General features: G+C 43.0%; 1 protein-coding gene across 7 annotated transcripts in view; it reads left to right on the top strand.

Moving 5' to 3' along the window:
- Window positions 1-22,383, top strand: part of LOC115075130 (dual oxidase 1-like) — a 165,104-nt gene that overhangs the window by 6,778 nt on the left and 135,943 nt on the right. For 2 of the 7 annotated variants that reach the window (XM_029575342.1, XM_029575337.1), the window contains exons 2-6: window positions 3,712-3,804; window positions 4,550-4,672; window positions 5,259-5,369; window positions 8,651-8,734; window positions 9,077-9,241. In XM_029575342.1, coding sequence (XP_029431202.1) covers window positions 5,300-5,369; window positions 8,651-8,734; window positions 9,077-9,241 — 319 coding nt within the window. In that variant the 5' untranslated portion in view covers window positions 3,712-3,804; window positions 4,550-4,672; window positions 5,259-5,299. Of the gene's footprint in view, window positions 1-3,711; window positions 3,805-4,549; window positions 4,673-5,258; window positions 5,370-8,650; window positions 8,735-9,076; window positions 9,242-22,383 lie in introns of those variants that run through there. The other 5 variants (XM_029575338.1, XM_029575340.1, XM_029575341.1 and 2 more) reach the window with 5 other exon arrangements.

The following is a 22,383-nucleotide window of genomic DNA, read 5'->3' as shown; positions in this document are numbered from 1 at the left end:
AAACTAGGGGACTGTGCCTTAGAACTTCTGCTAGCTGTTGTCCAACCTCAAGGGGCCAGGCGGTAACAGGGGCCAACAGCACTGATAGTGCCTAGGGGGCACCAAAATCCTACATACATAAGATATGCCAGACTGGGTCAGACCAAGGGTCCATCAAGCCCAGCATCCTGCTTCCAACAGTGGCCAATCCAGGCCATAAGAACCTGGCAAGTATCTCAAACACTAAATAGATCTCAAGCTACTATTGCTTATTAATTAATAGCAGTTTATGGATATTTCCTCTAGGAACTTATCCAAACCTTTTTTTAAACCCAGTTACACTAACTGCCATAACCACATCCTTAGCAATGAATTGCAGAGCTTAATTATGCGCTGAGTGAAAAACAATTTACTTCGATTTCCTTTAAATGAGCTACTTGCTAACTTCATGGAGTGCCCCCTGGTTTTTCTATTATCTGAGAGAGTAAATAACCAATTTACATAAACCTGTTCAACTCCTTTCATGATTTTTTAGACCTGGTATCATATTCCCCCTCAGTTGTCTCTTCTCCAAACTGAACAGCCATAATTTCTTTAGCTTTTTCCTCATAGGGCAGCCGTTCCATGCCTCTTATTATTTTGGTCTCTCCACTCTGCACTTTCCCCAGTGCAGTTATATCTTTTTTGATAAGTGGTGACCAGAATTGCACACAGTTTTCAAGATGCGGTCTCACCATGGAGCGATACAGAGGCATTATGACATCTACGATTTTATTTGCCATTTCCTTCCTAATAATTCCTAATATCCTGTTTGCTTTTTTGGACCGCCACAGCATACTGAGCAGACTGCTACAGCACACTGAGCTGATGAACCTAAATCCGTCTCTGTTCAGGAAATGACAAGAAAGGGAGCTATTTTAGATCTAATTTTTAGTGGAATGCAGGATTTGGGGAGAGATGTAATGGTGGTGGAGCCGCTTGGCAATAGTGATAATAATATGAACAAATTTGTATTAATGACTGGAAGGGGGACAATAAGTAAATCCATGGCTGATAAAATGAGACAAATAGAAAAACCTGAAAGGTGCAGCTACAAAGATTAAGAGTACATAAGGCATGGACATTGTTAAAAAAAACAAAAAACAAAACATCTTAAAAGCACAGACCAGATATATTCCACGCAATAAGAAAGGTGGAAGGAAGGCATGTTTTAAAGGTGAGGTGAAAGAGGCTATTTTAGCCAAAAGATCTTCCTTAAAAAATTGGAGGAAGGATCCATCTGAAGAAAATATGATAAACTGCATTGGCAAGTTAAATGTAAGACATTGATAAGTCCGGCTCAGAGAAAATTTGAAAAGAATTATATCATAGAGGCATAAACTCATAATAAAAACGTTTTAAAATATATCCGAAGCAGGAAGGCAGTGAGGGCGTCGGTTGTACAGTTAGATGATTGAGGGGTTAAAGGGGCACTTAGGGAAGATAAGGCCATCGTGGAAAAACTAAATGAATTCTTTGCTTCGGTGTTTACTGAGGAGGATTTTGGGGAGATACCCATTCCGGAGACGGTTTTCAAGGGTGACAATTCAGATGAACTGAATAAAATCACGGTGAACCTGGAAGATGTAGTAGGTCAGTTTGACAAGATGAAGAGTAGCAAATTACCAGATTGTATACATCCTAAGGTTCTGAAAGAACTAAAAAATGAAATTTCAGACCTATTACAAGTAATTTGTAGCCTATCATTAAAATCGTCCGTTGTACCTGAAGACTGGAAGGTAGCCAATATAACCCTGATATATAAAAGGGGCTCCAGAGGTAATCCAGGAAGCTATAGGCTAGTGATCCTGACTTCAGTGCCAGGAAAAAATCTTGGAAACTGTTATAAAGAATAAAATCATAGAATGTATAGATAGACAGCATGGATTTTCCCAAGGGAAGTCTTGCTTCAGAAATCTGCTACTTTTTTGAAGGGGTAAGTAAGCATGTGGATAAAGACGAACCAGTAGATGTGGTGCATTTGGATTTTCAGAAGCTGATTGACAGTTCCTCATGAGAGGCTTCTAAGATTACTAAAAAGTCATGGGATAGGAGGCGATGTCCTTTTGTGGATTGCAAATTGGTTAAAAGACAGAAAACAGAGAGTAGGATTAAATGATCTGTTTTCACAATGGAAAAAGTTAAGCAGTGGCGTGCCTCAGGGATCTGTAGTTAGGCTGGTGCTTTTTAATATATTTATAAATGGTCTGGAAACAGGTACGAGCGCACATACGCTGGAATTTTAAATCATATGCGCAGTTGCGTGTGTATGATTTTATGCACTCCTACCTTGCTTATGTGTGTGCCTAATTTTAAGTGGTTATTTGAGCATACGTATCTGCGTATCTTCCGGAGAACTTTGTCAGCGTTAACGTGTGCAGGTAAGCGGATTTCTAAACGTGCTCACATGACGGATGTTCCCAGTTTTACCAATCAGCGCACCAGTTTGCCCAGTCCGATTCAAGGTTACCCAGACTCCTCTTGTTCTTCAGCCTGCACTCCCCCCCAGTTGATCCAGACCCCTCACCCAGTCGTTTTAGGCTTAAATAGAGATTTATGCAGACTTGCACCTCAACGAGAGCAGAAGTAAACGTGCACGGCTGACAGTCTGCCGAGCGCGAGCAGGCCACCGCATTTAAAAGTTGGATTTAAGCGCATACGTTTAGGCCCTTCCCCGGAACGCCGCTGACGCACCCCCTACTCCACCCTCCCCTTTTTCTGTACCTGCACATATACGCACGTAATTTGAGCTTTTAAAAAACATTGTTCATGCATGTCCCATATATTCTCACGTTTATGGGCCTTTTAATGTGAACCATGCTTTTTACCCCGGGGATGGTAACTTTTAAACAGCCGTGCGGGCACACGTGTGCACGCGTATGCCGGCTCACGCAAATTGGGGCGGCCATTTTATAACTTACGCGTGTATATGCGCAGATGGTATAAAATAGGCTGTTCATGTCAGTGCTACCTCAACCACATAAAATGGGGGAGGGGGAGGGATTTAAGAGACTCGCACGCTGATGCTATTACCACTTTCCCCAGTTTGTCACAATTCATCCCAGTAAAGGACAGGATTTCTAACCCCCCTAGCTAAATAGCTTCTCTTTTACCCTGTTAGCTCCAACCCTTAAAACCCCGATGACTAGCCTAGATTTTTTTATTTTACAACTTACGCGCCATCCATAGCAGAAGTAACGTTACGCGGTAGGGGACTCCCGGTGCAGCTTGTGCACGTAGGTATTTATGAGAAGATTTCATTAAAAACTCCTGGAATGCCCATGTCCTGCCTTTTTTTTTTTTTTTTTTTAGGAAAAAAATGTTGTGCACATACCGGAAGGTACGCGCGTACTCACATGCCTTTTAAAATCTGCACGGCGCACGCGGGAGTGACGTCCTTGTGTATCTCCCAACTTTTGGCGTGCGTAGGGCTTTTAAAATTCACCTCTAAGTGTGGAATTTGAGGTGGATTTTGTTAGCATATAGTTCCTTTGTGGGGATGTGTAGTATTCCAGTTTGCTCTGTTTCCCCAATAGGAGTTGTATTGGTGTTTTACGACCTAGTGTAATATTTGCAGTGCTGCCTTTTTTCTAGATAAGGTTGTTGCTGTTTGAGTCCTGGGAATTTGTGCTGTTATGGTATGGTAAATTTGCTATATGGGTTCTGAGTGTGGGTTTTTTTTGTTTTTTACAGGGTTTTGTGTTACTTCACAACGTATCTGGAAGTGGAATGAGTGTGTTGCTGTTCCCAAGGTGACACCACAATTTGAATATTTTATTTTGTCTGGTGAGTTGTAAAAGGAAATGTCCTAGCTCCGCTGTGTGACTTTCTGTGGATTTGGAGTGTGCGTTACAGAACTGAAGGTGCAGGATTTAAACTGAGTCCATTCCGTGCAGACTCCGGACTTCACTCCTGTCTCTATCAGATAATTATAATGGTAGTTTCACTGAGTGGTTAAAACTGGCTGGGGGCTTTTTCTTGTATCTTTTTTCATAGCTAACTTAAAGTGTGTGTATATGGGGGGAGGGGGAGCCTCCTTCTATACCTAGCTTATCATTATTCCCTCCCCTCCCCCTAATAATTCTGTCTAGAGAAACCACTAATGGCCTGGGTGTGTGGAGAGAAGTGCAAGGCACACTGGATAGAGATTAGAGTGGTTGCAATCTGACTGAATACAAAAATGAGCTTAATGCAACCAATGACCTTTTTTTTTTTTATTTTATTCCTGCAAAATTCCTAAACTTATATCTGCAAAATGTGCTTATAACAGTATTCAAACCTCCACAATGCGCTACCAGTTAGCATATTTTTATTCTGACCTACAGCATCTCCTTGCAGGTAGTTCAGAAGTTTGTTCCCTTGCGATCCTGCCAATGAATGTGGGACCTGACTTGTAGTATGGTTTATAACTAAATCCCAGTATCATCCTCTGTAAATGTTAATGTATTCTAGTTTGGTCTTGCACTATCCCACACATCTGATTCTCTTTTTAAGTAAAAACTGGTCAACACGCTTTTTGTTCCTGGCTTAGGTTATCTCTTGCAGTTCCAGTGCTCCTGCCTCATTTGTCTGTGCTCAGTGATCCCGATTTATAGGATGTGCTGTAACTAAATCCCGTGCAGTACAAACAGAAGCAGCGGAGCACTAACACTCTGTAAGTGGATGCTCAAAACTTTTTTTTTTTAAACAAAACCTAGCCATTTTCTGTGACAGCAGTTGCCTGGGCTTTTCAGCGTGGCTTGCCCTTTCATCCTGTGAGCTCCCTCGGCTGTTCTGCCTTCGTTGAAGGGAAGTTCTGCTTTTGCTGCAGATCCGCTGCGTGGCCTTGAAATATTGGCAGTTTTTTTTTACTGAAAATTCGTTGCACTGGGTATATCATTATAAATCTGGGGATCTATCCCTATTTGTGGGGGTCAGACCATTCGTCTGATATCCTTTTCCAGTAAAAAAAAAAAAAAAAAAATAGTTTTAGCATTTAGCTGCATGGTAATTTCGCTCTGATTCTGTGTGGGGATTTTGCTTCCTTTTTTTTTTTTTCGTTAGGCTAAATACCAGAACCAACCCCACCTCCCTCCACCCAACCCATTAATGTTGGCTCTTCTCAATCCTGCTATACAGCCCATGTAATGGAATTCCTGCCTCTGTCAATGCCCCTTTCCCTTGATACAGATTATTGCCTGTAACTAAGTCCCAGTCTGTACTCGCCCCCAATCGATCTGTGCTTCTTTTCTGTTTTGAAGTGACGGCAGACGGGTGCTCGTTTCCTGGAAGGCTATCGGCCATGGTTTGGAGTATGAAGCAGAGACTGGCATTTTTTGGGTCCTTGCTGGCAGGGATTTGGTGTGCAGTATGTAAGTCCAGCCTCTTCTCAGCTACAGTAACATTTCATAACTTCTCTTCTTTTTCAGGCAGTTAAGACTTTTCCCCACATCACTGCTTTCATGAATATCAGAAGACATGTCCTGTAGTTAAAAGAACTTCATATCGGTCGTCCGTATGCAAGTTGAAACGCGCACATGCAATCACCCTCTTTGGGAGACCTGTTAAAAGCCCATCTTTACCTGGTTGTAGCCATCGGCTGTCTAGAAATGCATGACATTTTGGTTCGGCTTACGCTTGGCGACAAAGCGCAGCCCATTCTTGGAGAGTGTGAACCTTTAAAATTACCGAGCTGCTGTGGTGGAAGGCTGAAGCGCAGACTGCTTACCGTGCACCTTGCAAAAGTTTTATTGACTCCTAAAGAAACAGTCCAGCAGTACATAAAGGCAGAAAACAGTTCAGAAATACAAAAATCAACTTCTTAAAATGAGTTGGGTAGAATGGAAAAGGCTGGAACCCTCCACTTGCTCTCTCCATAAGGCTCTTAAGTATTCTAGAAGCCCATTCAGAAACAAATCTCAAACACCTTGTTGTTGGATGCATTCACGTTCATTCTCTTTTCCAAGAGGTGGCGTCTGAAACTTTTTTGGATTACACTCTTCACCAGGGATGTGCATTCATTTGTAAATGAATGATTTTTCAGAACCTAAAAGCCTGTTTTCAGTTTGTTTCCCAAAATATCTGATGAGGTTAGCATATTTTCATTTCATTTCCAACAAATCATTCAACGATTTAAAATTTTTCTTAAAAACAAGGCCTCCTCAGGCCCCCTTCCTGCTTCCTTCCTTGCTACTTCCTGGGAGCTGGGCCTACCAGGTTGGGCTGAGCCAAGCCTAGTTGGAGCCTCTCTGAGCCCCTCCAATTCCTCTTACAAATGAGCTGGAGCTATGGACCCCCCCCCCCCTCCACTAGCCCCCACTTACCCCTTTCCATGGAGGCCTTCAAACAAAAAAGGAGATGGAGTAATCCCCGACTTGATCCTGTTCCTCCAATGTCTCCAGGCAGCCCTGAGACTGGCGCCAAGGGCCATTGTCAAAATGGCATCAATCTTGGGGCCAGCCAGCCAGCGCCATTTTCTTGTAAGTCTATACAAATATGTGGCGGTACAAGAAATTGGCACGAATTAACACCATTTTGACATCACACTTGGCACTAGTCTCAGGGCCAGCCTGCTCCATTTTTAATGAGACACCAGTGGGGCCAGGGTCGGTGCTCGGTTTTTTGCTGCCCTGTGTGAACAATTACTGTGCTGCCCCCCCCCCCCCCCCCCCCACCAGTTAATTCATTCTCTGTCCCGGGACCACCCAAAAAAAGCCCAGCTCCCTTCAGTGATACAAACTTTAAAAACGGACACACATGGATGTAAGGCTATGAGGTGCCCCAGATGAACCTTGTAGCCTTATACAATGCACTCCCCCTCCCCCCACTGCCCCATTCCACGCACAGTTAAGAGTTATGCATTTTTATTTTACATGAAAAATATCAAAGTACAGTATTCTGAGGTAAAAATATCCCTTACATTATATTTACATGCATTGCTGTCATGCCAACCAGAAATCCCTGCAAAACAAAAAACACCTGGAACCCATAAGGTATTAGGCCTATTGTGATGGGTGTTGGGTGTGGGCTTGACCCTCTGAAAGCCCAAATACACTAATACACTTCCTATTAGGAGAATGTGCCTCACCTCAGTCACACATGCAGAGCATAAACAGACCCTCACCAAATACAGAATAAAGCAACCATAAAATAGAAATACAAACGCGCAGAAAAAAAACTGAACTGGAAACCGCAAGAAGCCAGACACTCAAAACAATAAAATCAAGAAATAAAATAAATACACAATCAGAATACTAAAAACATACTGATATTATTTCAAAAAGCTGATGAATAAAAGATCAAATAATTAAAAACTCATATACAAGTTTTTTTAAATGTCCCAAACACCAATAAGATATTTCAAAACAGACACATCAAATAACACCTGAAAAATAAAATTAAAAAGGATTTTAAAACTTCACACTGTCCATACCTGGGAACTTTTATTTCCAGTCACCCTAAGATTGTCGTGGATTAGTGGGAGTGGGATGCACAGACTTTCTCCTCTCTTTCTTACACACATACACACAAGCCCATAAACACATACGCTACCTCTCAGACAAACCCACAGGCGTCTCCAGCTCATCTTTGGTTGGAATCTACCAGCAGCCTCCGGCCCTCATCTTCATTTCAGCTGCTGGCATGTTGGGATCCACCGGCAGCCCCCATTTTCTCTCTCTCTCTCTCTCTCTTACACACACAACCCAGGCAGGCTCCCATTATATCTCTCTCTCTCTCTCTCACACTCACTCACTCACACACACACACACACGCTCACATTCACACACACACACACATGTAGACCACGGGACATGCCTCCTCCGCTGCTGCCAGCCTGTACCACCTTCTTCGTGGACAGCAGCTGTTCTGCAGCTCTTCTTTACGTGCTGGCCCCTGAGGTAATTCCACACTTGTGGTGCTAGTACTTCCTGTATTCTCATCTCATGCACTCATTCTGCTGCTCTTCCCATGCATCTTCCCCTGCTAGAAGTTTCCCACTTTTCGTGCTGTGGTGAAGTTTAGTGGGCTTTATTTACAGTGCTTAAAGATATTTCGACTGCTCTGCCTACTTAACCATGTTCATCACCATTGAGAATCCAAGTAATTCAAAGTGCCATTATGCTAATTCTCGCCAGAAAACAAGGCAATCATAACGGTGACGCGTAAAGTAGGAATTAGCTATGGATGCCTGAAGAAAGGGCTCAGAGGAGATTAAAAAAAACCAAACAAATGGAGTGTGGCTATGAAAAAAGAATGCAAATATCTTATTTTATTAAAAAAAAAAGTCTTGAAGCAAAATAACTTAAAATATATTAGGATAAAAAAAAGGAGATCTAAGAATAAGACCCCCAAAAGAATCAATAAAGCCCGGAAACAGGCAGGTTGGTAACTTGATTAATATTTTTCTCCTGCCTCTCTCATTTCCCCACTTAGTAATTTATTCACAGGCTTGTACAATTAAGCTAAGCTTTTCCTTAATAACCTGAATGCATTCTATGCTATCAGCTATTTCTCTCCATGGAGTTCATAAATCACACCGACGCATGCCATGTTACACCATCACTAAACTCGCCCAGTACAAGTCCGTTGGCCCTTGCCAACTTTTGTTCATGCATCCCTCTGACATGCAATTCTTTTGTGGTTTTCTTGACAGCTGCACAGGGAAATATCTCTTGGGAGGTGCAGCGCTACGATGGCTGGTATAACAATTTAGCCTATCACAGCAGAGGATCGGCAGGTGCGTTAAGTCATGTTCTGCACAATATGATAAAGAGAGAATTATTTCTGAAGCTCTGTCTCCTCAAAATGACTCTGGGCACGCGGAAGTGACCGGATGAGATTGCAAACTTATGCTCCTTCATTCAGGATCACCCAAGATATTCAGATTTCACTTTTTTTCAGTAAACAACGATGTCCTGTGCATCAAAACAACAAGCTGTGATTTTTTTCCAGGCTCTGACATCTTATGTGATCTTGAATGAAGGGGAGGAGGTCCTTCACTCGTGCCACTGCTCTGAGTACAATGCCTACGTTAAATGGAGATTGGACATAACACAGCTGATTTATGTTTTCCCACCAGGCACCCGGCTTTTGCGCCTACTGCCAGCCAACTATGCTGATGGTGTGTACCAAGTGGTGCAAGAGCCACATTTACCAAATCCACGCAGAATCAGTAATGTGGCCATGCAGGGGAAATCTGGCCTCCCTTCAGCTAGGAACCGAACCGTGCTGGGGGTTTTCTTTGGTAAGATCAGCACCTGTTACCTTTCCTTTCTGTTTTTATCTGTGCTACGACCTGAATGTTGAAAAGCTGAACCTTTATCCTTGGCTAATGCAGAAAGCTCGGTACAGTGTACTTGCTTGAGCTAATTTTGCATACAGTGCAATTTTATATAATATTTTCCCTCCTGATAAGTTGAGTGTCTTCTTGCTTTGGGCCATTGTGTTCCTGTTTAAGTTTGGGAGGGTGGATTATGCTGTAATTTTAAATTAGGGGACTGGATGGAAGTTACCAGTAGCTGCATTTTAGCTGTTTTACATTGATGCCATAGCCAAATAGTGAATAAAAACAAAAGTTATGACCTCAGCAGCTTTTCTCTCTTGGATTGATTCTATATTAGACCTAATTAGTCACTTCAAAATTATTCAGCTTTTAGGCACGCTACATGCACCCAACAAACAGTATATACTGCATACTTCCAAAGCACATAACATGCGTTTCTGTAGCAGGTCCTGTAGGCATCCCTTCAAGGAATGGTGCCTTTAGGACTGCAGGGAAGGAGGAAGGTACCACAGCTGAGGATGTGCTATAGTGCAGTAGTAGTGGGCTGCAAAGCTTGGTGTGCAGCATGCTACAACTTTCTGTACCCTACCTGCAGCTGTACTGTAGCACTACATTATAGTACCTTCAGTACCTGGCAGGCTCAGCAGTTAGCTTCCTCAGAATCCATCATCCCACACTATTAGCAGAGTGCGCTGGGTTGTATTCCAGTTTATTCTCTTCCTCCCTAATGGTACAGTTGGGGGAAAATGGAAGAACTAAAAGCATTACAGAGCACTGACCTCTCAAATGATAAGATGCAAGGGCATTCCTAGCTAAGGGTCTGCCACATGGATGCATCTAATAACTATCTTATAATTTAAACATTCATCTGCAGTGCTCTTCTGGAGCTAGAGTTATGCCTTTCATCCTATTTTGTTCACAGTGTTTTGAATGACAGAATTTCCTGGTACCTTTTTGGACAACATCAAAAAACAAAGGAGTAACTGGTACTAATTTTATCACCAGTATGAATTTCAGAACCTTGTAGACAGAAAAGGTTTTTTTTATATGTATATATGTAGGACCTCTCAACTTAATGAGTCTGTTAAACATACAGACTCATACTTGGGTGAATTGGTCCAATTACTTTATTGTTCAAAAAATCAGTTTTTAGTTTTTTATGTTTGTTTCTTTTTTTAGACCCAAAACAAATAATTGCCAATAAAATGCTCAAATTAATATCTCCATGTACTGAACAAATTCTTTCACTGTTCTTTCACGGTTCCATTTGGTTTAAATTCCTTAAATCAAATGGAACCGTGAGAGAATTGTTTTGGAGACCCTTTTTCTGGATGTGCCGTTGTCCCTGAAGCAGGACCAGGTGTGGTCCGAAACACGATCGTGTCGGGACATTTATAACAGATGGGACATTCATAACAGATGAGTACTTTACGTTACATCAGTTTCAAATATAAGGAGTCCACTATTTTTTGAGTAACAAAATTGTTGCAGAGTGTTTTGCGCTCATTATTTCCGGTTTCGTTCAGTACATGGAGATATTAATTTGAGCATTTTATTGGCAATTATTTGTTTTGGGTCTAAAAAAACATAAACTAAAAACTGATTTTTTGAACAATAAAGTAATTGGACCAATTCACCCAAGTATGAGTCTGTATGTTTAACAGACTCATTAAGTTGAGAGGTCCTACATATATACATATAAAAAACTTTTCTGTCTACAAGGTTCTGGAATTCATATTGGTGATAAAATGAGTACCAGTTACTCCTTTGTTTTTTGATGTGTTTCACAGTTTGGAGATTGCTGGAGTAAAGTCTAGGGCTTATTTTAGTGTGATTGATATCGTACCTTTTTGGACAAAACATTTTGGGTGCAATTTTCAGACAGCCCTTTAGCTAATATAAGGCGGTTATCTCTTGGCAAATAGTCAGCTGAACCTAGCCAGCTAGGTTTTCAGCTATAGTTTGTTAAAATGTAGCCTGTCAAAAATTGATCAGCTAGACTAAGTGGGGTAGATCTCTCTAACTAAACTTTGCCTCATTTGTCAGCACTAACCGGCTAAGGCCTGGATTTATCAAGATTTGGTAAGTACCGCATGTGATTGCAAAAGGGGTGTGGTTTATCACAATTACCTATGTGAAGAGCTAAGTGTCAGACCTGTTGTATTGAGAGAGAGACTGGCCATAATGTCATCCCCATAGATAGGTATTTGTATCCCTATGGTAGGCCCACCTAGTAACTCGAGGTGGGGTTTAAGTATGAGTGTAGGGGGTTAGGGGCCACTTTGACATTCTACGTGACACATACGAACAGAACAGTGGTCTCTTGTGAAGATGTGATGGCCCTCAGAGTGAGAAACTCACTTCAAGATGAGATTTGGGCAATGTTCTCTCAACCTAGCTTGATGGACTCTCTACCTGGGTAACATCAAGCTAGGTGGAGAGAACGTTTTTGCACTTTGAGCTAAGTGCCAGAGTTGTGGTATTTCCTACATACAACCACGGGGGGGGGGGGGGGGGGAAGAGACCATGTTTACTATCAGGCCCATTGGAGGGGGGGGGGGGGGAGAGAGAGAGATATCGAGCTAGGTTGAGAGAACATTGCACAAATCTAATCTTTGAGTGAGTTTCCTCACTCGAAGGTCATCAAATCTTCACAAGAAAGCACTGTTCTGTTTGTATGTCTCACTTTGAATGTCAAAGTGGCCCCTAACCCCTACACTAATTCCTAAACCTCACCTCGAGTTACTAGGTGGGCCTCCCATAGAGATATAAATACCTATCTAGTGTGAGGGTATTATGGCTAGTCTCTCTCTCTCTCTCTCTCTCTCTCTCTCTCTCCCTCCACATGCAAAAACACCATTGGACAGCTACCACAACACATGGCAAATTTTTGAGAGAGAGAGACTCTTTATAAGCCTCTCATATAAGTAAACTATTTATACCACTGTAGGAGGGGCAACCAGTAACTCGGAGTGAGGTTTTGATGGTGGCCAAGGTTTTACGAGCACAGAGGTACGAACAGCACAGTACACATCAATGAAGATTTGATGTCATTTGGAGTGAGGAAAGGTACACAAAGAAGAGATTTGTACAGTGTACTCTCGACCTAGCTTGATAGCAGCTAGGTAGCGAGTGCATCAAAACTTCACTGATGTGTACTGTGCTGTTCGTACCTCTGGCTGTGCATGTAAAACTGCCCCCCAAAACCTAGGCCACCACCAAAACCTCACACAGAGTTACTGGTTGCTCCTCCTACAGTGGTTTAAAAAGTTGACTAATATGTGCGCCTTCCCAGAGGCTCTTTGTCTCTCTCTCTCTCTCTAAAATGGGATTTGCAATTTTTAGTACAAATCCCATTTTGGGAATATCGCACCCCATAACGCCAGGAAAAAAAGGCATAGTTATTTCCAGTTCTAAAACCCGCGATATTGTGCTTTATGCTTTTTGCAACGCTAAGCACCCCTTATTTTAATTTACTCTGCCCAAACTCCTCCCATTGGGGAAACATTTTAAAGGCCCTAACGCGATTTGATAAATGACCTTAACTCTGCCCTGACCAGCCCAGAATTTATCCAGCTACATTTACCTGTTTGGTGAAATTCAGCAAGCTGTACCTAGCTGGCTAGGTCAGCCGGTTGTCAAGGGCTTTGATCTAGCCATCTAGACCTTTTTTGTGTGATAGAAACCTCAACATTTAAAGTGATTCCTCTCCATCAGAATCTGTTTTCAGGCCTGAAACAAAATCTGATAAAATGCTGGGTCTGATGTATTAAGCTCTGCTAAGCCAACGGTGGGTTTTTACTCCAGTATTTGTGCGGGTTTTTCAGGGCTAACTTTACTCATGTATGTAATATCGGTTTTAGCACCAAAAAAAAAACCTGCGCTAAAACCAGAGTAAAAACCCACCCTTGGCTTAGCGTGGGTGCATGCAAATGCCCTGTAAACAAAGCTATTAGCTGTGGGTCATGGGTTATGGGGTAACGATGCATACGGCCAGTATGGCTGGTTTGACAAAATGTAATGCAATGGAATCATTTTATCAGTCCCTTAAAGCGGTTCTGATATGTATATTATCTTTTATTATAAAATGTATGAGAAGGATGGTGATTTGTTGAGCATCACGTGAATTTGCACCCAGATCCCTTAATGTTTAGTAGTCTTGCAACTTTAACACATTAACCAATGGCAGATAAGCTGCCAGAGAGCAGTGTGCATTTGCGTCCATTAAGATCCAGATAAGCGTAAGCAAACAGTAAAAAATCATTTTAAAAAACCCTGTAATGCATCGTTTGCTAGTTCTACCACAAAAGTATTAAAGGATTTTGAGGCATTTGCCCAAATATAGCAGCACATGTCCTTTGACCTCATGTCTAGAGGTGTGCAATATTTTTTCAGTAAAAAAGAAAATGCTGAAAACAAATTTTAAACTGTGGTGGAAAAGTTAGTGAAAAATGTCTACTACAACACAATTTTTCAACGTAGAAAAGAGTTTGACAACGCAGGTTAAAAAAACACCAAAATGTAATTTAATTTACAAAGTTTATAGTCTGCTAATCCAGGCTGCCAAGTCCATCTGATGCAGTACCCTATTAAAACCTACCAAAGAAGTGTATAATAAAATTATGACGCACAGAATAAAAAAGCAAAATTGATACAATGAAAAAATAGACAAATACTTTAATACATCAGACCTAACATGGCATCTCAATTAACAAGTAAACATAAAACAGGTCAAAGCTATCATTCTAATCTAATACTGTATGTAGACCCCACTCCTATCATGGCCATCCATATGCCATGCAACCCAGCCTCACCATACACCGTTAAGCTTGACTCTTTCTCCAGCAAAACTTCCTAATACAGCAGACATCAAGCCTTACATTAGCAAAAGAAAGTCGCTATACAGTAATATATCCTTCTGGCTAACATTCCCTCTATATTCCTTCTTTAAAAGTAGCATAAGACTGTGGAACCGGCCAATTTCAGCCCTTTCTGCCTTTTTTTGTGTGTGTCGTTTTTCCCTTTACAAGGCCACCATGAATAGCTGGCAAACACGTAAACCTTAGGGAACATTCGCAAAACAAAAGTGTAACGTCCCAGGCACTTATCTTGGGCCTCAAAGCCTGTTTATGCATGCACCGTTGTATACTCTTGCTTATGTAAACAATTCTTGGGTGGCGGACGTTGCAACACTTTGTGGTCTTGATTCATACAAATTTAGAGCAGAAAAATATTTGTTTTTATTTGAAAATGACACAGCTCTGATCCTAAGGTTTAAAAAAAAAATGTAGGTCAAGGGAAGGGATGTGCTGTCATATTCAAATGACACCAGAATAGTGACATTCATTTTGTGCTGAAACACATTTAAAAAAAAAAAGTAGTATTTCTGTTTTAGTGTATTCTAAAATGATTTACTGCATGTTAAAATGACAAACAATATGAAAATCCCCTGAAATAAATAGAAAATGAAATGACATTTTTTTCCATGCCCCCTCTAGTCAGAGGCCGTGCATATATTTTTAGATTGGCCCCATTTGGAATAATGTTATTAGCAATGCATTATCAGTCTTATTACAAAATGCACTGCAATCATCATCCGTTTTTTTGGATATGCATGCGCTCTCTTAATATCATCAGCATCTGGAGTTGGGTGGAGGAAATGTAGCGAGCGAGCTTTCATCATGATGTCAATTCAGACTAAAAGCAAGAAGCCAAAAACACACTTGGCCAGTACGGGATGTGCTTTCAATGAAATTTCCTTTTCTGTTTCTTTACGTTCTTAAAAATAGAAAAATAAAGTGTTTTGCTTTGTTTTTAAAATTAAGCTCCCAGGAAAAACTAACCAACATGTAACAGGGTCAAAGATTTACCCGAGGGGCCAGCAGCAGGAGATCTCTGTCAGGTGCTCCGATACAAGATGGAGGCTGCCCAGTGCCTCTGCCATGGAAAGAGGCTGCCAGCAGGAGGAATCCAGTGGTAGGGGCAATCTGTAAACAGCAGTGGGAGGTCTATTAACTGCCTCCTGCGGCAGGAGAGAACTGGCGGAGCCAGAAAGTGGCAGGAGGCTGCTCTATGCCTCTGCTGTAGCTGTAAGTCTGGGGGCTGGCCAAGTAGAGCAGTTTTGCAGGTTCCTGGGCATTCAGAAGAACAGAGGAAGCATGAGCTTCACTCCTGCTGCAGTAAAGGCCAGCCAGCAGTGAAAGATGCAGCAGAAGCATTTTTGCTAGCTGCAACTGTTGTATAATCAGGACACGTGGCAGTAATGTCATCAACCGCTGTGATCCCAGAAGCTAATGCTGGGTTGTGGCACCGCTGGGGACTGCCAGCACAGAAAGGCTCTGGTGACCAAAAAAAGCAGTGAGGAGCCCCTGGGAAGCTCCCACTGTGTGTTACGAGTCTGCTCGTGGGCCTAGCCACGAGCAGCCTCTCACCTCTTACCACCTGCCTGTTCCCCCGACGCTGTTGCTCTGGCCTGTGGCCTAGAGGCCGCCGCTGAGTGTCCCGTGGCGGACGGGGCTGCCGCTGTTCAGCCTTCGCAGCCAGGAGGCTGCCATCAGTGTTGCTCCACGTTCTGGAGACCGCCCAGGCCATCTTCCTGCACGGCGGGCCTTACCGCCATGCTTCCATGCGACTCGGAGGCCACCGATGTTCTCCTTTCTTCCTTCGTGGCCTGGAGGCCGCCCTGAAGCTTTCCTGCTTCGCGGCAGGGAGCCGCTGATGTCTGGGCCTGCTCTTCCTCTTGCGACAGGGACGCCGCTCTCCAGGGTCCTGCCTCCTGCTTCCTTAAGCATGCGGCCGCACCTCCTGGCCCCTCCTAGTGATAGCAAAAGTACACAATAAGCAACCAAATGTCCGATCTTATACAACTTTATTGTGTAGAAACAATGTATGCAAATGAGCCCGACTCCAGCCGAGTTTCGCCCTCTTTCAATAGGGCTGCATCAGGGGTATTTGCATGTATAGATATTCTATCCTCATCAATGTTGTATATATAAACAAAGGGCATTGCAAGAATGCTCCAGTCTGTGTAGTGCAAGAATCAATTTCTTCAGAGATAACACTCCGGACCTCAGTAGTGCACAAATGCTGTGGTCACTTTTAGAGCGAATTCAAAGTACAATGAAAGAGGGCGAAACTCGGCTGGAGTCGGGCTCATTTGCATACATTGTTTCTACACAATAAAGTTGTATAAGATCGGACATTTGGTTGCTTATTGTGTACTTTTGCTCTCACGGCTTTATTAAGCAACCTTCCTTGCTGCTTTTTTAGTCCCTCCTAGTGATGTCATCAAGGTGTTTCCTCTTCAGCCCTACAAAAGGACTCTGCCTTCAGTTCTTTGTTGCCTTCGCAAGGAGTCAGTCATGGAGCTGGACTGCTCCTGGACTTTCCGTTCCAGCCTCCCAGGAGACTCCGATATCCACCTCCACTTCTTCAAGGCATTCTGTTCTTCATGGGAATTCCCTTGTCTTCCTCTGTGGTTCCTGACCCTTCATCTGCATCTTCATTCCAAGTCTTGGTCTTTCGCCAGATCCTATGTCCTTGTCTTCCGATGTCTTTGTTGTCCGACCTTCCTGATGTCTTCACCTTCAGATCTTCCTGAGGTTCGCCCTCTGAGGTCAGTCATTCAGTTGTTCTGCCTCTGTGCCTCCTCGATGCTCTTGGTTGAGTGACCTGGGGGTCCGTTGTCCAGATGTTCCAGATGTCTTGTTCTCCAGTTCTCTCAACACCTCCTCGATGCTCTTGGTTGAGTGACCTGGGGATCCGAAGTCCAGATGTTCCAGATGTCTTGTTCTCCAGTTCTCTCAACACCGCCCCGTGATGCTCTTGACTGAGTGTCCTGGGTGTTGATGTCCTGACGTTCCAGAAGTCTTCATGTCCAGATATCCTCGTCTTCAGATTCTCCTGTTGTCCTCATCTTCCGATCGTTTGCTTTCAAGTGTTCAGACCTTTTGGCTCCTTTTCAGGGAAGCCTTCTTCTTGGATGTCCTAGTTCTGGATTTACCTCCTAGTGGAGGCTCAACTTCAGGATGACCTTCTGTGCATCGTCCACGCCGGGTCTGAAGCCTTCGCTTCTTCTGGTTGGCCTGTCAGGTGCGTCAATCACACTGGGTCACCGAAGCTCAGTCCAAGTCGGTTGCTGCTACGAGTCATGGCCGGATTCCTATTCATGCTGAGTTTTAACTCTGCTGATGTCTTTCCACTCATCAAGTGTCTTCATCAATGTTCCTGATGTCCTTCTCTTCATCCTTGCCTTAGCCTTGTCAAGTACCTTCGTCTATTCATGTCTTCAAGTATTGTCGTCTGATCATGTCTTCAGTTTTCAAGTCTTGTCCAAGTCTTTGAGTCCCTGTCTTGTTCCAGTACCATCACCTGTCCTTGACCTCTGTCCATCCTGACGCCTTTGCCATTCCCGTACAGCAGATCCGAAAGGGCTATCGAGTGGCCGGAGGGCTACCCCAGAGACCAGCATTGTTGGGTCTCTTCTGATGCATCAGGTTCGGTGGAGGTCAGAGTCTCTGGTCTTCAGCCTGCCCGCCTGTGCTTGGACATGTATGTGGAATACATATGCCGGTTAAGCGTACAAAAAATGTTTCACCTTTGAAAAGATTGGCTGCAGATATAGTTTTTCTGCGGGAGACCCACCTAAATGGAGTATCAAAAGCTTAAGAGATTGGGTGGGGCAGCTTAGTTTGCTTCTGCAAATGTTGCGATTATAATTCATAAAATTTTTCCCTTGAATATTGAACAGAAAATTAAGGACATACAGGGCCGCTATATAATTTTAGTCCAGTGACAGACTATGCTTGTGTATGGGATTCTTGATAAACTGAGTCATGCGTTGGAAGATGGGGCATTAATTAAAACTAGTAAGGATTTTTAAAAATTCCCCATTCTGCATACCTGGGAACTTTTGATATCTAGTTGCTCCAAGATTGTCTTGGATTAGCAGGCAGAAAGGAAGGTGGATGGTTGTAGCACACACACGTGCACGTTCTGTCATGCACACACATACACACATGCTCTCCCTCACCATACACACAATGTATTCTCTCTCACCCACCCAAATACACACAAACATGCATTCACTCTCACTGACTCCCTCACACACACACAAATCTCACTCTGGCTCACACACACACATACAAACATTCACTCACTCTTACTGGCTCCCTGGCACACACACTTTCTTGCACTCACTGGATCCCTCATACACACACCCCAAGCAAGCTCCCATTCATTCTCACACACACAAAGCAGGCACCCATTTATTCTTACACGTATGCAGAGACCCCTAGGCAGGCACCCATTCATTCTCTCTCACATACAAATACACAGCAGCCTTAGAGCCTCTCTTGTTTCAGTGCTGATGTCACCGCCGCTGTGTGCCAGGGACAAGCTGACCAATAGTCAAAGCTGCTCTGCAGGCCACGCGGAAATGAAAAATCACGGTTGTAGCACTTCCTCCATGTTGATCTTATGTATCGCGAGATCAGTACAAGGAAAATGTTGCTCTCATGAGTTTTTAATATTGAAAGGCCTGCAGAGACAATAGACAGACTCAGTTTGCACGGCGGTGCAGATGGTCAGCTTCTGCGCCGCAAGGTGAACTGACTGAAGAGATGGCCCTCTTCTCTATGCCTCTGGTGGGATAGGATCCACTGGCAGCCTTTTCCAGTCTTCTCTGCCTCGCGGAACTCTTCTCTTCGCTGCCGGTGGGGTGAGATCCACCAGCGGCCTCTTCCTGTCTTCGCCGCTGCACGGGCCCTTTCTCTTCGCCACAGGTAGGATGGGATCCACTGGCAGCCAAACGGGCCTCTTCCTTTCTTCACCATTGGCTGGGCTATGCTTCTCCTCTTTCTGGCCCACAGTCCCCTCTGAGGGGGATGTCGCCTCTGGCCGTCCACATCGAGGTCGAAGTCATCAACAAAGACCTGCAACATCAGGCCATTGTTGATGACATCGAAGGTGCCAGTGGGCTGGTTCTAATGAGGAAAATTGAGGAGGGCCATAAAAATTCTGTCGTTGGGCCTGGTTTGGCCCGCAGGCCATAGATTGCCCACCCCTACTCTACAAGATATATGCAACTCTGTACAGAAACACATAAGAGACCGTCTCTACTCAGGGGAGCTTATAATCTAGTCAAGACAATCAAAACAATTAAGAGTGGGATGGGGGAATGGTTTAAATCTTTCAAGCTGGGTGATTAGGTGAACTTTAATTAGGGACAGAGAAATTCTCTGGAAAAATAAAATAAAAACTGAAAACAAAGGTCCCTTTGTGTCCTGAAGTATGAATTGGAGCTTTAATTCACTGCCCATATTTTTGAAGACACACCACACCCAGTGCCTGAGGCATGCAAAGAAGGTTGAGCACACAGTCTCCTGTGTTAAACATGCCTTATCAGAGTACATAATTGCAGGGTTATTAAACTATTTATGGCAATGATTAAGTTTTGATTTGATGAATTTTCCAAGGGATGGACAATAATAAAGGGTTACTTTAAAAAATGCAGAGGGTTATTTTAGAAGCAAATATAATATATGATAGGGTGTCAATAGATACTCTTCTTCTCCACTATTCCAGACACATCTCATTGTCCTTTGGCAATCACACTATTCCATTTACACATTGTGCGCGTAATTTAGAAGTAATGATCAACTCTAGTCTATCAATGACTACCAATATCTCCGTATTAGTTAAGAAAATCATTCTTTAAATTACAATTACTCAAAAAGTTAAAACCTCTTCTTTTTCCATCTGACTTCCATTCAGTTGTACAAGCACTAATCCTATCAGGCTTGGATTACTGCAATGCCTTATATTTGAGTCTTCCAGCATGCTCTATCCGTCCCCTCCAACTTATTCAAAATTCTACAGTACGTATAATTGCTAACACCCCACGAAGAGAACATATCACTCCATTCCTTCAGTCTCTCCATTGGCTCCCTTTCCAATACCGTATGCAATACAAGGTTCTCTCCATAATTCACAATTTAATATACAACCCATCCTCTATCTATGTTCTATACTAAGATTATACCGTCCACCTCATCAGTTAAGATCGTTAGATAAATGTGTACTCGAGGTCCCCACCATAAAAACAGACAGATTAGACCTGATCCACAGACATGCCTTTTCAGTGGCTGGTCTGACTTTCTGGAATTCTCTCCCAGATCATATCCATGTTATTGCAGATTCCAAAGATTTCAAAAAAGCACTCAAAACTCATCTATGCACCTTTGCATACAGCTAACTAACCAGCTCTTACTTATTATTTATTACTTTAACTTACTGCTCTGTTTGTTCTCATGTATTGCTAAGTTGTCCTATGTGATGTTTTAATTATTATTTTGTCTACTATGCTTTTTAAATTATTATGTATGTTTTAATTTGTTTGTAAACTGCTTAGATCCACCACAAATTGTAAAGGCCGTATATAAGAATTTTTAAATAAATAAATGTTTAAATTCACACTATTTATTGTTTCCCCCTTGTACAAGACTTTTAATAATTTTTCCCAATTATTCTAGTACATTTTTATTTATTGCATTCAGTCATGCAATATTCTCCTTTAAACAGCGGTAACTTAGTGGGCTAATGATCAAGAATTGTTCCAGTTCTTTGCCTATAGCAAAAATCTTTTGAAAATAGGTTTCCATTGTGACTTTGGAACTTTTGTCCTCTCATTTCTGTGTACAAGTCAAGGAAATTTATCAATTTTGTGACCAAATATTAAAATGAACAATAGTAAGTAGTAGTTAACTTTTCGAGAAAAGTAATTGATGATCTGTATCTGATTAGTTTTCAAAAGTCATACCAACCCCTCCACATCATTATAATAGGAGTACAGAATGAAAGCCCTTGCTTTACTTAAGAGATAAGGAATATGGTATTACAAATCACAGTGCTCACGGGGCAGCCCTGTGAGCGGTTTCACTTACTCCGAACTCCTCCAGCAGTTTCAAGTGACTAGACTCCGCCAACTTGTGGCAGACGCCATCACTGCTATGATACTCCTTCCTAGGCTCGCATGCGTGTGCAACATGGTTCCATTTAAAGGGCCCATGGCAAGAAAAGCCTGTGGCACCATCGGATGACGTCTCTGCTTCTCGCCCTATAAATGGGCTCTTCAGACCTTCCATCCTTGCCTCAGCAAGATGGTCATTTGGTTCCAGTCTGCAGCCTTGCTGCAGGCTCCAGTCTTTGGCCTTGCTCCAGTCTTCAGCTTCAACCTTGCTCTGCTTTAGTCTTCAGCCTTCAGCTTGTCTTCAGCCAGAGCCTTGCCTCCGTCAAGTCTTCACCTTCCGCCATAGCTTCTTGGACTCTGCGACAGCCTGGTCCTTGCTAAAACTCACTCATCCACCACTGGTGCAGACCTTAGGGCCCAACCTACAAGGTTGCGCCAATTGTGCCACAGCAAGAAGGGCTCAAGCTCATGTCATTTGCAACAGGTTGCTGAGGCCATGAGCTTGTGAATGCTTCCCTGCAATGGGCCATTGCTGCTTTTGCCTCCCAGATGCAGGAGCAAAAGACCAAATTAAATAGCTTCCTGAACAGGTTCATGAAACTAGGCCAGCAGCAATTTGATCAAGAAAATGGGTTATTACTGATTTGGTCCCAGTGCCTAGATATAATTCAAGCCCAACCTTGGCTTCGGTCTCAGTTCCAGCTCTGGCGAACCCTGTACTGGCACCTATCTGGCCTGTGGAATCCATGATTCAACTCCCACCACCTCCGAGGTACAGCAGTGATCTAAGAGGTGCAGAGGGTTCCTCAACGTTTCTAAGATGCAATTTGAGTTACAGCCAGCTCGTTTTTCTTTTCTATCCGTGTCAAGATTACATATATCTTTTCCCTGTTGGACAGTCCTGCTCTCACCTGGGCCTCTCCCTTGTGGGAACAAGATGACTTACTTCTCTGGAACTTGGACAACTTCATACAACAGTTTTGCCTGATTTTTATCAACCTGGGTGCCTTTCATCTGCTGCTGCAGAAATTCTTTGTATTCATCAAGGCACACACTCAGAGACGGTAAGTACACTGTAGAATTTCTTACTTTAGCTTCTGAACTCGGTTGGGGTGAAGATAGTCAAACTGCCATT

Source organism: Rhinatrema bivittatum, chromosome 13, assembly GCF_901001135.1.
Source record: "Rhinatrema bivittatum chromosome 13, aRhiBiv1.1, whole genome shotgun sequence".
NCBI classification, from domain to species: domain Eukaryota; kingdom Metazoa; phylum Chordata; class Amphibia; order Gymnophiona; family Rhinatrematidae; genus Rhinatrema; species Rhinatrema bivittatum.
Note: the sequence above shows the minus strand (reverse complement) of the source record. Positions and strands in the feature narration are given on the sequence as shown.